A 14,946-nucleotide genomic window follows, 5' to 3' on the forward strand; every position below is an offset into this window, starting at 1 on the left:
CATTTTTCGGCCATCATGACTATTATCCCTCGCCATCTAATTTGCCCATATCCTAAGCGTCAAGTCGACGCTCCCTGTTGCAATTACACATCTTATCTGCGCCTCTGAAGCATCCGCCGGGCCTACGCTCTTCTTCAAACTCCCATCATTCTCAGATCCTTGCTCTTGTGTACCGTTTCCATTGACTGCCCCGCCGTCCTTTTGAATGCAAGGTGCCCATCTCAGACAGGTCACAAAATGTGTGTGCGCTCCGTCCAGGACCTTGACACATTTGCCTTCCTGGCTCAAGTCCCAGCATCGTATCGTCTTATCGTCCGCGCAGGAAAGCAGGTACTTGCCGCCAGGGTGGAAAACAAGAGACGATACCCAGTTATCGTGCCCGACGAGAGTCTTGAAGCAGATGCCTCGTCCATCCCATAATCTGATAGTCTTGTCGCGGGAGCCTGTGGCAAGGAATTCTGCTGAACTGTTGGCGGCCGGCGGCTTCTTCAAGCCAGCCATCGTTGCCAAGTGTACATATGCTGCCGGTGGTGCAAATGTGCAGCAGCCCACGGCATTTTCGTGTCCAATCAGTGTTAGTTTGTTTTCTGGGTTGGGGACCGAAATGTCCCAGAGTCGTGCAGTGTGGTCACTGCCCGCAGATAGCACAAATTGTCCGTCTAGTGATGGGCAAACATCCCGTACCCAATCCACGTGGCCCCGAAGAGCCTTCAAACAATATCCCGTTGTTGTGTCCCATATTCTCAAAGACTTGTCCGCGCTTGCACTGACCAGCAAATTTGCAGAAGCCTGGGAGCCTCCCGAACCGGATGATATGAAGCGAACCGCGCTAACGCTGTGGTCGTGGCCAGACAGGGTTCGGATATTTTTGTATTGGTCTGACGGATCCCATAATTTGATTGTGAGATCTGAGCTGCATGATGCTAACAACGTAGCACCTCTGGGACCACCGTAATCAAGGCCCTTTACGGCTCGTGTGTGGCCCTTGATTGTTTGTTCTAGTTCGCCTAGTTCCCAGTCCCAAATTTTGATGGTGCAGTCATCAGATCCCGAGGCAATTGTCGAAAATCGAGGATGGAAAGCAATACAGTTGATCATTTCTCGGTGGCCCTCTAAGGTATGTCTTGATGGTATTCTAGGTAGCCAAGATTTCGGGTCTTGGTTTCGCTTCGATAGGGAGGTAGGCGTGGCATTATCGAGTTCAGATTGGAGCGATGCGTTTCGTGACTCGAGGTCCATTATCTAGCGAACAGTTGGGACCGATCAGCCTCCTGTGGAAGAAATTTGAAATAACTCAAGCACGCAAAGGTCGAGCAATATGTACCTTCTTCTGTAGCCTCACAATACTTGTCCATTTCTTCTCAAGGAGCGTCTCGTACTTCTTCTCGGTGGCGACATCGTATACATCTTCGCCAAGGCCAACCTCTTCTCGAAGGGCAGTAGCAGATTTTGGCAAATTATTAGCTGAAAGGTAAGCTATAATGGATTTGTGCCTGGGAGTGCCGAAATTAGCCTTTCATCATACCAAATACCAGGCCACTTCAAGATAGAGGCGTCGCCAGGAGAAGACTTGGTGATACTCACAGCTCCTCAGCCTGCCGTGTCGGTAATGTGCGACTCATTGCGCCTGCACCAAAGATGCTGCTCGTGGGGGGTTGGCTTCGTGGCCAGGCCCTCTAGCGGTGCACAACTGCCGTTGCGGCAGAGTAATCGTGGTTTGTAGGATCGTAATGGTCAATGTCGAGGAAGAGGCGGTCGGAGGCATATGGATGGAGACTCGAGAAGCTGTGGGCTGGTGGGTTGGACCTCTGTTCGTCAGAGTGCAATCTGTCAACCCAATTCGCAGTCGCCAGTCTTCAAAACAGGATGAGCTTGCGCGTACAGCTCGCGTCTGTATAAGAATAAACTCTGAACGCGCAGACTAGCACTTACCAACGAAACTATGCCTAGCTACGTGGTTTGAAGCTTCAACCTGGGCTTGTCCCAGATGGTGGGGTTGACGCCAATGTCCACAATTGCAGCCCACCATCCCAAAACGTCACGTGTAAGGGGGAATTCACTACCCTAGAGATTGAATTTGAACTTCATTATTTTGATGACATTGATGCACGCATTATACAAGTTATACGCTGAATAGCAGTTGATAGAAGGCGTTAAGGATCAATCCAGATGAATTGACTTATTATAGCACATCTATTCGTACAATCTCGTCACATTGGTGCCTTTTTGGATGTGTGACATTTTGAGTGTTACAATACAACATGGAGTAACCAATCCACCGAACCACCTTCGCCGCCTCATCGCCTGCTCACTAGAATGTGTCCTCCAGCATGGTAAATATATGTTGATTCTGGTCGAACCAATGTCCCAACTCTGTACCATGGCTACTAAACGCCGCACTCTGCTGACCATATTCTCTTGTTGCTGAATTGGACTGGTCATATGACCGGCTGGGCAAGGGTAATCCAGCCTCAGAATAGAACATTTCAAACGGCATGTCGGTTGTTCTCTGAATTGTTGGGACCGAGGGTGTGCTTGTTGGAGAGTTAATGTATTTGCACGCAACATCATACATCAACTTGAAAAGCCGCAGCTGTTTCCTGTAAATGTCTGGGAGAGTCGGCGGCAAGAGCTGCAACGTCTCAACAACGGCAGATAGTTTCCCCAAATGAGTTTCATCACGGGTTTCAATAACATGACAGAAAATCACGATAAATGGAATGAAAGGAGCGGATAGAAGAGCCCTACGGAATCGTGATGCTTCGTTAGTGGCCTCTCCCTGTTGCGGATATAGAGGAACATCTTACCATTGCACATATAGTTCAACAATGCTCATTTCGACATCTTTGAGAATATCCAAGCAAGCTCTATGCTCTTCAAGACACTGATTTGCGGTATGTAGGCATTCCGGGCAAAATGCCGAACCTCTGTCTGTGGCCGGCCGAATGCTGCGGTACACCAGAGTGAGCGTTGCTAATTGAGATATTCTCTCAGCTCTCATCATTATGTCAATTACTTGTCCGCCTATGTCCTCGACATTGTGATGGGCAAAGTATGCTTCCATAGCGCCTGTCGTAGTGAAAACTCGTTCCAACTCCGCCGCAATTTCTCTAGCACGAACGTCACGCACGTCGGTTGACTCAGCAAGAGCGCTTAAGCTGTATATATCGTCGTAAATTTTGCCATGTAATGTGGCAGTCTCGATCCACCCAGGAAACACTGTCATTGTCTGGTCAGTCGAATAGATGTCATGTGTCTGCACGCGAAGAGTTATGTCGCCATCTCGTAGTGATGATGGGCGATTCAATCGTAGTGCAACCATTTTGTCGAGCATGTAGATGGACCAGAAGAGTTTGGTTCTGCGCTGTTTGGAATAACTTGTTTCGGGCGTTGCCAAAGCCTCCCTATTGTACCCAAGAGTCTGGCAGATCTGACATGCTACCACTAAGGAGTTCCAAGCCATGGATAGTTGAAATGATTGGAGATAATAAGCGGACTAGAAATTGATTCAGCACAATAATGAAAGGGAGGCTTGACTGCTGGTATTGCATCTTACAGTCATATATAAGGCTAGGGCAAAATCGAACGAGGCTGGTATGTTGAAAGGCATGCCCGATAAAATGGCTGTAAGATTTTCTCGAGAAAGAGCTCCTTGGGCATAGAACTCCTTCTTTAGGGAATCGTCACTCTCTGCATTACCACATTGAACGAAGAGGCGATGGAGGCCGCAATGAACTATGAGGGTATCGGCCAGAGATGGCTTTCCGGAGTATACAGTCATGAAATACTCAACGAATTGACTGACGCTTTCAAATTCCATAGACCAAAGTAGTTTAAGCCACGTTGACTCTTGCGTGGAGTTAATAATACTGAGCTGGTTGGCGGCAAATGGAAAAGAGTTCATACGTACCTCGTAGGCGCTGGAGTGCCAACATCGCTATCTGCATAGGCGGCAGGGATAATCCTCCGACGCTTGAAGCGTGTGGTATGAGCCTTGCAACTGTAGGAGGGCCCTTTTTGCGTTTGTACTGGGTCGCAACTAGGGATTGCTTCAGGGCATGGAGACTTGACTTGACTTCGGGCAGGTGCTCCATTGGATGCGCACTATCAACAAGCCTTTCCGCTAAATGTGTCGCAAAGGCTGCTTGAGATTCTAATGCCACATCGCCCCCGATACCAGCCCCCGAGTCGTCATCGCTCTCATTATATTCAGGTAACTGAGGCGTCGTGTATGAAAATGCTGCTGTATTCGTTGACGTAGGCTTTTCTGGCTTGGAGGACGACGACCCGAGCTTGTCGAGGGAAAGGCATATGTGGTCAATCTTTCTGGAGATCTCATCGAGCTTCTGCTCGCTGGAAGAGGAGTCAGGCATGCAAGTTGATCGCTAATGCTCCTTTCCGAAAGAGAGACTTACTATCCTTGGGAAACTCTCACTTGTTTTCGCTTGGTCCGGGGTTTATACCCAGCTGGATAGGTGCAGCCGAGTTGTTTCCGTGAACACGGACCGCATGGATACGTGCGATCACATCGTACCTTGGGGTTCAACGTCAGCAGGTATCGTTCAAGATTGGAGATACGAAAGTCATGAATCATGATGTACCTTTCGTTGCCGGCAATGGTCGCACTTGTATGCAGAGTATCAGCTGGCTTTCTAAGTCTAAAGCGGCCGCAGAATGGCCAAACAATGAAATGGAAGAATCTTACAGACAACTTGTAAATTGGGACTTTGCGCTCGTCGTGGGTGCCACTTCCGTCGAGCTCGTCCTTGGCTCCTTCCATGCCCATCAGGACGCAGGGGTAGCTCCTTCCAAGGATGGTTGAGGCAACTACTTTCCCAGAAGATGCAAGGGTACCAGCGAATCCTAAATTGATGTAAAATACTGTAAACTGAAAAAGAACCTCAATCCGATGACGTGGATGGATGCCAGGTAGGAAGCCGACAGAGGCATTGCTAGCACTTGAGATCTTGGCTGTTCGGCCGTTGCGGATCCCGCGGCCCTGCGAGTCCGATTGCAGTGCCACGATGCTAAACCTTGACCAGTGGCTATGCCCTGAGCAGTGTAAGGTGTATTTTGCTGCTAGCGGGTCAAATTGACCATGCATTTGTTCATTACAGGGAATAGCCAATTTGTCTCAAATCATGGTAAAAACATGAGATTTATATGAGCATTGGTGAGTGTAATAGGAGAGAATATGTCTGATTTACGCCTACATGCACACTGAACATTTCTACAGTGATCATCGTTCGTACTTTAATAAGAAACAACCATCATTGTAATCTTACCCTGACTCAAAAGCTTCGGTCACCTCAATGCTGGTGCCTACAGGGACCTAAAGGCTTGGCAAAGATAACACATTCTGCCATCATTTGAACCCTGAATCAGATCACTCATCCTCGTCATCAACGTTGAAAGCTTGGCATGCGATATGTGACGTTGGCGCTTCTTCGGACCCTCCGAGTTGCCGATAGTGGAGAAGGATGCTGTCTTGATTCTGTAAGGCAGCGCTCTCTCGGACAAAACATCTTAGACCATGGCTCCGAAAATCCTTTTATAAGGTAAGACAGTAGATTATGTTTATCTTGGTGACGTGTTTAATGGGGCGGTGGAATATGAACCAGAAATTTCTGTTTTCTTTAAATTCCCACAATGTCAACCCCGAAGCAAATGTGAAGGACAATATTTTATTCCATCGTCATACTTCACACTAGACCGCTATTCTCTTTGTATTTATATCTTCTTTCTTTACAAAAACAGGCATCGTAATTAAAACCGCTCTTTCTAAGTCACGTCCTGCAATTCCAAAGTCCCGTATTCATGGCCACCGCTGAAAAAGGGTCCCCAGCTGGGACTACACCGGACGCGGTGCAGACACAGCCAAGTGAATCATCATTAGAGAAGGCAGGGGGCCTCAAAAGCTTTGCTGTGAGTGTCATCATCTTGAAAATAAGAGATGTATCCTTAAAGACTAACACAGCTCCCAGCGTGTCTTCGCTTATGGCCAAACCACAGAGTACATCCTCCTCTCCATTGGCCTTCTTGCCTCTGCTGGATCTGGAGCAGCGTTAGCAATGGTTAATCTCGTTATTGGTAAATTCATCTCCGTCATGACCAACTTTACCGCGACCGGATCGCCCCCAGACAACTTCATGTCGGAGGTTTCCAAGTATTCGTACGTGCGTGTCTACTTGTGTCTTGCCATAAACACCACTGACACCGTATTTCAACAATAGGCTCTACTTTGTCTATATAGGTATTGCAAGGCTCGTCCTCACATACACCTACTCGTCTCTCCTTACCTACGTTGCCCTCAGGATTACGAGAAACATTCGATACGCATACCTACGTTCAGCGTTACGCCAAGAGGTCAGCTTTTTTGATCACGGCACCGGAGGCTCTATATCTATGCAAGCCACTACAAATGGAAAATTAATACAATCGGGAACATCTGAAAAACTTGGTCAGGTTTTTCAAGCTGTGTCCACCTTCATCGCAGCTTTCATTATTGCCTTTGTCAGCCAGTGGAAGCTTACTCTAATCTTAATATGCATTGTGCCGGCTTTATTGATTGTGGTTAGCATTGCTGCAGCATTTGATGCAAAAATTGAGACGGATATTCTCAAAACGTACGGCCAAGCCGGCGCGTTCGCAGAGACAGTCCTCGGCAGCATCCGGACCACGCACGCCTTCAGCCTTGGTGAGAGAATGGTGCAAACATACTCCGAGTTCCTCAAAAAGGCGAGAACCTTGGGAAACAAGAAGAGTCCACTTTATAGCATCATGTTTGCCGGAGAGTACTTTATCGTGTTTGCTGGTATGGGTTTGGCGTTTTGGCAAGGGCTGGGGATGCTTGCCAGAGGAGAAGTCAAAGAGATTGGCACCATTTTCACGTAAGTTCGCAAACCACACCTCCATTGTGAAGCCAACTCCCAAATTGACATAGTATGAAGTGTCTTGTTTTCGGTAATCATTTCCGCTGCAATGATCAACTCTGTTGCGCCGCATATGGTCACCTTCAGCCGCGCTGCTTCTGCTGCCGCCGAACTATTTGTGCTCATCGATCGTCAATCTGATATCAACCCGTTTGATGAGTCCGGGGACAAGCCGCTGAACACAAATGGGGAAATAAGCCTGGAGGGGATCAATTTCAGTTACCCTACTCGTCCTAATATTCGCGTGTTGAACAATTTCAGTCTTTCTGTCCCAGCTGGAAAGGTCACAGCTCTGGTGGTACGTAACCTGACTTATACTCAGGATTAGCGTGTCTAACATATAGCAGGGGGCAAGCGGTTCCGGTAAGAGCACCATAATCGGACTGATCGAGCGTTGGTACAACCCCAGCTCGGGCACCATCAAGCTGGACGGTAAGGATATTCGGGGTCTAAATTTGAAGTGGCTTCGAACGAACGTACGTCTGGTTCAACAAGAGCCTGTATTATTCAATGGGACCGTTTTCGAAAATATCTGTAACGGGCTAGTTGGTACAGAATGGGAATTCGAACCGTCACACTTACAACTCGAGCGCGTCAAGGCAGCGGCCAGGACTGCTTTTGCTCATGACTTTATCGAAGACCTTCCTCAGGGATACAACACTCGTATTGGAGAACGGGGCGGCTTACTATCTGGGGGACAAAAGCAGCGGATTGCCATTGCCCGAAGCATAATTTCAGAACCCAAGATTCTGCTTCTCGACGAGGCGACCAGTGCGTTGGATCCCCACGCTGAGGGCATCGTGCAAAAAGCCTTAGATGAGGCATCAAAGGATCGGACAACGATTGTAATCGCTCATAAACTCAAAACCATCCAGGGGGCGGACAACATTGTCGTCATGAAGCAGGGAATGATAGTAGAGCAAGGAAAGCACCATCAGCTTGTTGGTCTTGACGGAGCATATGCCAAGCTTGTTAAGGCGCAGGATCTCTCACCACAGAAGGGCAACTCGGGGTTATCTGATACTTCAGATGACGAAGATGAAAACTCACCGGAAGCTATTAAAACACTAACTAGAAGGAAGACTTCTGAAATGAACGCAATACTAACACTCACGGATCGTGAAAACTATGCACTTCACCAAGTCACGGGAGTATTTACTACCGTACTCAAACTTGCTCGAGCTACACCGGAAATCAAATGGTGGTATGCTATTACATTGCTGGGTTGCGTGGTTGGCGGTAAGTCGGCCGCAAACAACTGATCCATCTAAACCGTACTAATGATAGATAGCTGGAATTTACCCTGGCCAAACTCTCCTCCTTGGCAATGTCCTCGACTTGCTGAACAGTCCAAATATGAAAAGCCGCGGCAATTTTATATCTCTCATGTTCTTTGTCATGGCTATCGGGCTTGGAGTGGTATATGCCGTTATTGGTTGGACTTCGAACGTTATTGCTCAGGTGAGCTTGCCAACGGGAACTGAGAGTTACCCTTTAAAGAAGCTAACAAAGCTCATTTAGACGTTTAGTCAAAAGATCCGATGCGACATGTTCAAAGCCCTGCTTCGTCAAGACCTTCGCTTTTTCGACCGCCCAGAAAACACGGTTGGTTCTTTAACAAGCAAAATCGACTCGAACTCCCAATCTGTATTTGAACTCATGGGCTTCAATATTGCCCTTATCGTCATGTCCATGGTTGCAGTGGTTGCCTGTAGCATCATGTCGATATCTTATTCTTGGAAGCTCGGCCTTGTAGGAGTCTTTGCTGGTCTCCCACCCATGCTTCTAGCCGGCTATGCTCGAATTCGCGTCGAGACTAAGATGGATTCTGAAATTGACAAGAAATTCTCCAAGAGTGCGTCCATCGCGTCCGAAACTGTCACTGCCATTAGAACCGTTTCGTCGCTTGCTATCGAAGAAGATGTTCTGCGAAGATACACTACTGAGCTAGACACCGCGATTAGTGGATCTAAGGCATCGTTGTTTACCATGATGATCTGGTTCTCGTTTACCCAGTCGGTGGAGTACTTCATTCTTGCGCTTGGCTTCTGGTATGTGTTCTTTTAAAGTCGAATGCCTCATTGTCAAGCACTAATGATAATCCTCAGGTGGGGATCTAAGCTCGTCTCGCAAGGCCAAATCACATTCGTCCAGTTCTTCAACTCCTTTATGGCGGTTTACTTTTCCGGACAAGGCGCCGGACAGATGTTTAGCTTTGCAAGCAGCTTTACGAAAGCCAATTCCGCCGCGAATTACTTCTTCTGGCTTAGGAGTTTGGAACCAACTATTCGGGAAACGACAGAAAATGAGAACAACCGCCCCCAAAAGAACTGTAGCTCGTATGATTTTCAAAATGTGGAGTTTTCGTACCCTCTTGCACCCCATAATCGAGTTCTAAAGGGAATTTCACTCAATGTAGGTGCTGCGTCGAATGAGAACTACCAACGGAGTGTACTAATTGAGCGTCAAACAGATCGAGCCTGGCCAATTCGTTGCATTTGTTGGTGCATCTGGATGCGGTAAGAGCACAATGATATCACTGCTGGAACGATTCTACGACCCAACAAATGGTTCAATCATTATTGACAACCGCCATGCCATGAACGACTTGAATCCACGATTGTACCGCGCCTGTGTTTCTCTCGTCCAGCAAGAACCAACACTCTTCCCCGCTAGTATTCGTGAAAATATCGCCATGGGCATCGACCGGGGCATCAATGACAAGGAGGTAGATGACAAGACCATCGAAGCTGCTTGTCGTGCAGCCAATGCGTGGGACTTTGTCAGCTCGCTCCCAGATGGCCTGGCGACACCCTGTGGCACGAGTGGAAGTCAACTCTCTGGCGGACAAAAACAGCGTATTGCGATTGCCCGAGCTCTTATACGTAACCCGAGTGTCATCTTGCTAGACGAAGCAACAAGCGCTCTGGATACCGAGTCGGAAAGAATAGTTCAGTCAGCATTAATGGATGCAGCTTCGTCTGGCAGCAGGATCACCATTGCTGTTGCGCATCGGCTGTCCACCGTTCGAAATGCAGACAATATCTTTGTGTTTTTTGGAGGGCGGATTGTGGAGGCTGGCTCTCACAGTGAGCTTATCTCTCAAGGAGGAATGTATAAGAAGATGTGTGAGGCTCAGAGCCTGGACTCTGCGGTGTGATTTTGGTAATCGCAGAATAGGTTCCTTATTGCATGTGGTTGAACTGAGAGACATAGAATGTCTCGCAAATATAATACTGTATAATACAAGAATTATTGCGCCGAGAAGTCCTTGTCAATTAAGAGAAAATCAAGCTCCTTGAGGCACGATTTGCAACACTGCATGATAGAAGTTTTACTTTGTTGCTTTTTGGAATGTTGGAGACGGTTTCAAGTCCGAGAATCTGCCCATAGTTTGACTAATGTTGCTGGTCTGGACCTGTCTGCCCTATTTTTTTGATCATTAGGACCAATTGAAGCTATCAGCACTTTGTGGATGCTGAACTCGGACAACTCCCGGCGACCTCGCCCCCATTCTTGGTTTTACATCGCGTCACTGTGTCGAAGTTATAGGCTGAGTGAGGCTCAGCGCCTATGTGAAACCTTGCGATGTCAGCGAGACCAGCCACACGGCATGCAAAAGCACAGCCTGAGTTCCCGGTCCTGTCTATGAAGTAACATCATGTAGTCCCATATCTCTAGGTATATTGGTCTAATGCATGAAATGTACGTGTTTAGGAAGTTGAGGTTTCTGAACGTAACGCCAGCCTCTATCACTAACGGCAACACTCATCGATTCCATACCATCTACATCCCCAACCCGACCGGGGTTACTGGATTCCCCACGGCGTTTTATTACCCATCCATCAAAGCTTAAACGGGCTTGGCAATAAAACAGGACGAAACGTGGGGGCGACGGAGGTGGCCCTGTCCTCGGTCACCCTGCAAATTGGAAGAGTCTCCCTGGAAATTACCTTACAGTAGAAATGAAGACAGACAAAATTGAGCTGTAACAAGCCACGTGCTTTTCGGACGCCGCCCGAACTAGTCTTGGGCCATGGTTTACAATTGACCAATGCAGCATGGGGAAGTTTGCCTCGTGTTTAGGAATAGTTTCAGGAATCAGGACCCTGGCAAGGCGAATACCCACTGGGACCTGTCAACTCGTGCCAAGAGATGAGATCGTCTGAGAATAGATTGACACCCTAGATCACCTCCTGCGGTAAACAGAACGAGGTAGTCTGTGGGTAGCCTGGACAATCACTAGGGCGATCACTTTAGCCAGTTTTACGAACTTGGGATTGAGAGAGCAACCGGAAAACCGGCAGCTAAGCGGTATTGATAGTCTTTAGTCAAACGCGGACGTGGCCAGATTACGTGGATACGATGCCATAAACACAACTATGTGAGACTGCAAATAGAGCAACGTCAATTCACAGCCCAGTCGTCCTCGTTTCGACATGCCGACTGCCGTAATTGCACTGCTAATTGGCACTTGTGTACGCAGGCAGTAAGAATCAGGGTTTCGGAGAATGAGTTACCGGCCCACACGCCGAGTCAATTCTTCAAGGCTATGTCGGCGCTTCCTAGTCCCAGTTATACGCCACGAAGCTTGATTTGCTGTTTCCCCTGTGAGTTTGTTACAGAGTCTGGGTCCATGTTATAAAAAAGATTCTATTAGGACGAAGAAGTGTTCCAAGCCTCGGTTTCATCTCAAGTTGTCCTTTTGATGGGCCCCGCCACGAAATTGAAGATGTTAATGTAGTCAACATGAATATATATATTCCCTCACATCGTTGGTCGAACCCATTTCCAAAAATCACATCCATCAACCGCTTTGCTTATTCATTTCTTCATATATCCCTTAAATATAAAATTTCTTCTTGTTTGACACAATGAAGTTGACATTCGCTACCGTTCTGCTTCCTTACCTCCTGCACAGCGCTCTGGCAGCGCCTGCAAACACCGAGCGTGGCCTTGACACTGACGAACAAGACGTCGAAGAGAGAGGTTTCGACATCAGGGATGCGCACCCTCTGGGCGTCCGCGGCGCGGGCGTAGGAAATGCCGCCAACAATGCGAACAACGCGGCCGGAACTCAAGTAGCTGTTGTAGACGCTACGCAAACTGCTGCTGCTGTCGTGGATGCTACCCAGGCTGCGGCGGCCGCGCAGAGCTCAGCTGCCGCAAACAACGCCGCGGCCAAGAAGAAGGCCAAAGGCAAGGGAAAGAAGAAGGGAAAGGGTAAGGGCAAGAAGAAGGGAAAGGGTAAGGGCAAGGGGAAGGGTAAAGGGAAGGGCAAAGGAAAAGGCAAGGGCAAAGGAAAGGGTAAGGGCAAGGGCAAAAAGAAGGCCGCAAAGGTCGTAGTCTAGAGACAATCGTCTCAGCAGGGCAGTCCAGTCTTCAAGAAGATCACAAAGATATGACCTAGACAAATGGAACAAGTTTGGACTGTCATGAAACATGCTCTCCGTAACCCATAACTGTGGAACTGACTGACAAATCAAGAACCGAGTATTGACTTCCCAAAGTCGTTTATTTGTTTGTCACTTCCGAGAAACTACTTTCCTCACTCATATTCTTCGCACAAATGTTCTCGCAAACGATGCGTCCTGTGACGACATTTCGTCACACCAGCGTCCTGACAGTCAACACATATAAAGTACCGTCTTCCGTCACACCTCGTGCACCACAGCAAAGTTGTATCCCGAATAGTGCACCTCGTACAGACACTGCAACAGTGGGCATCCCGGTCTCCGTTAGTAGTTGAGCCACGGAACTCTACTAGGCTCGGCAATGCGGTTATATCCTCGGAATCGCCGTGATCTGTTAGATCTGCAATTAGGCCTGGAATCCCAATGGATTTTGCCCACCACATGGGCGTCCGTCCGAAGAAATCTATCGCAGAAAAGGCGCTAGGAGTTTCAACCAGCTTGTTAAACAGCAAGTGTGCAATAATCCTGCAGCTGTTGTTTCGCACTGCGGCAAGTAGAACACTGCACTGGTAGCTATCCTTGGTCTCGGGATTGGCATGATGAGAAAGTAACAGGATGAATATATCTGTATGTCCTTTCGCTGCGGCCAGAAAGAGGGCTGATCTGCCGTTGTCATTTTTCGCATCAACGTCAATTGACTTTGCCTTGAGTAGTGCCTGAACTGCTCCTAGCTGGCGGTGATATGCTGCTAGGTGCAAGGCAGTATCACCAGATAAGTCCTTGATGGTTGGATTTGCACCATGATCAAGAAGAAGTTCGATTACTGATTCGTATCCCTGCTCTGCAGCATTATGCAAGGCGGTTTGACCTTCATGATCTCGCGACTGCAATATCTCGTTGTTGCCATTGGCAAGCAGAATTCTCGCAGCATCTATGTTATCTCCAGCAACGGCAAGTTGCAAGGCACTTTCACCAGCTTCAGTGACAACAGTAGCATCCGCGTTCTTGGAAAGCAACATCTTGACTGTCTCGACATCTCCATTATCAGCTGCATAATGCAACGCCGTCCACCCCATCTGCCCACTGACGTCAATCTCAGCGCCACGCGCGAGTAACAGCTTGGCCATGTCCAACTGACTTAAATTCACCGCCGAGTGTAGTGCCGTGAACCCATCACTCATCAGCGTAACATCTACTCCCTGAAGAAGAAGTAGCTCTGCCACCTCTGTATCACCGCCGGCAGCGGCGGCTCGTAATACTCTTGAGCCGCTCTCGCCAGTCAGCTGAGCAGCACCCCCTTTATCTAGGAGCATTTTCACCGCCTCCAAGTGACAATTTTCCGCTGCCAAGCACAATGGTGTGCAGCCATTTGAATAATCGCCGAGGGGATCAGCTCCATGCTCGATGAGTGTCTTGATGACGTTGGCGTGCCCTGACTTGGCGGCTTCCTGTATCGCTTGCCAGTTATTTACCGTCCGAAATGTCATCGAGGCTCCGTGATCGAGTAGAAACCTGACGGCATCATCTTGACCAGCTTGTGCTGCCCAAAACAAGGGCGGTCGCAGTATCGTGCAACCCTTATTGACGTCGGCTCCATGAGCCAACAGAATCTTGATGACCTCGACACTGCCACTGTATGCTGCCCAGTCGAGCGGTGACATGTCAACTTCAGAGGGCACTGCTATATTTGCCCCTTTATCCAGAAGGGCCGCCACAATCTGGGCATGCCCCCCTTTCGCAGCGACTCCAAGCGCCGTTTGGTACTCTTCGTCTTCGTCCTCTACCCTAATACCAGGCAAATCTAGTAGAGCTTCGACGACTTTGGTGTGACCGCCCTCCGCTGCTGACACAAGAATTGCAGTATTCTTAGGAGGCTTAGCTCCTGCCGAGATGGCAAGCTGTAGTGTTTCGATACGACCATTTTTCGCAGCCCACGGCAGTGCAAAAGAGCCATTGGGTTGCCTGGCATCGTGTTTGAAAAGTTGTAAAGCTAGAAGTTGATGGAGTCGCCTGTTGACAGATAAGAGAGAGGCGATGTCCTTTGAGTCCTGCAGATATGACGCCAAGGCAAGTATCAGCTCGTTGGATAAATTTAGGAAGATAGCCATTTTGAAGTGTTAATCCGCTGCGAAAATGGTCGTGGTCATGGGTAAAAGAACTGGCCATCCACCAAGTGACACAACAGTCACTGGATCTGGAAACTCAGCAACGTAGATTCGTCGTGGGATTGCAGGAGAAGAGACAACATGGCCTTTCCGCATTCATTTCTAAGAGGAACCGTTGTCAATGAGTCTCATGCACCAGTCGCTTGGGGATAATGGCCCATGCAAACCACGAGGTGACTTGCGGAGTGGAAGTTGAGACAAACTTGCCATGAACTAAGGCCTGGACGACCATGTTTTATTCGTATTCGGCTAGTCCAGGACCAGGAAATGGAGTCAAACCGCTCGTATATTTCGGCTAGGAGATGGATTGAGCCTAACATTGAACCAGACATGATCCACATGCAGAGCCGCCACTAGTCTCACCAAAACCGCGTTCGACAACACCTGTAACCCCTGTAAAGGCGCAGAGAGTGGATATTGATCAGCCTCACCTTG

The 14,946-nt window shown here is 48.4% G+C and overlaps 5 protein-coding genes across 5 annotated transcripts; 2 read left to right on the forward strand and 3 right to left on the reverse strand.

Annotated features, from left to right (window-relative positions):
• Positions 1-36: 36 nt before the first annotated feature.
• VFPPC_07550 (nuclear migration protein NudF) lies at positions 37-1,622 on the reverse strand (the record flags this gene model as incomplete). The annotated part of the gene is made up of 3 exons (XM_022428570.1): positions 37-1,242; positions 1,325-1,493; positions 1,585-1,622. 3 exons carry the CDS (start codon positions 1,620-1,622, stop codon positions 37-39), a joined length of 1,413 nt encoding a protein of 470 aa, XP_022284358.1.
• Positions 1,623-2,311: 689 nt separating this feature from the next.
• VFPPC_17889 (fungal specific transcription protein) lies at positions 2,312-4,786 on the reverse strand (the record flags this gene model as incomplete). The annotated part of the gene is made up of 5 exons (XM_022429563.1): positions 2,312-2,744; positions 2,808-3,496; positions 3,557-3,849; positions 3,911-4,353; positions 4,416-4,786. 5 exons carry the CDS (start codon positions 4,784-4,786, stop codon positions 2,312-2,314), a joined length of 2,229 nt encoding a protein of 742 aa, XP_022285383.1.
• A 1,031-nt stretch (positions 4,787-5,817) lies between these two features.
• On the forward strand, positions 5,818-10,092 carry VFPPC_07552 (multidrug resistance protein 1, 2, 3 (p glycoprotein 1, 2, 3); the record flags this gene model as incomplete). Its single annotated transcript, XM_018286390.1, has 9 exons — positions 5,818-5,925; positions 5,985-6,172; positions 6,234-6,890; positions 6,951-7,230; positions 7,280-8,171; positions 8,224-8,393; positions 8,454-8,983; positions 9,041-9,347; positions 9,406-10,092. 9 exons carry the CDS (start codon positions 5,818-5,820, stop codon positions 10,090-10,092), a joined length of 3,819 nt encoding a protein of 1,272 aa, XP_018143012.1.
• Positions 10,093-11,806: 1,714 nt separating this feature from the next.
• VFPPC_14261 (hypothetical protein) lies at positions 11,807-12,283 on the forward strand (the record flags this gene model as incomplete). Its single annotated transcript, XM_018292030.1, has 1 exon — positions 11,807-12,283. The coding sequence occupies one exon, from the start codon at positions 11,807-11,809 to the stop codon at positions 12,281-12,283; it is 477 nt and encodes a 158-aa protein (XP_018143013.1).
• Positions 12,284-12,480: 197 nt separating this feature from the next.
• VFPPC_07553 (ankyrin) lies at positions 12,481-14,454 on the reverse strand (the record flags this gene model as incomplete). Its single annotated transcript, XM_018286391.1, has 1 exon — positions 12,481-14,454. One exon carries the CDS (start codon positions 14,452-14,454, stop codon positions 12,481-12,483), a length of 1,974 nt encoding a protein of 657 aa, XP_018143014.1.
• Positions 14,455-14,946: the final 492 nt, after the last annotated feature.

The sequence above is a fragment of the Pochonia chlamydosporia genome, chromosome 4 (genome assembly GCF_001653235.2).
Source record: "Pochonia chlamydosporia 170 chromosome 4, whole genome shotgun sequence".
Lineage (NCBI taxonomy): Eukaryota > Fungi > Ascomycota > Sordariomycetes > Hypocreales > Clavicipitaceae > Pochonia > Pochonia chlamydosporia.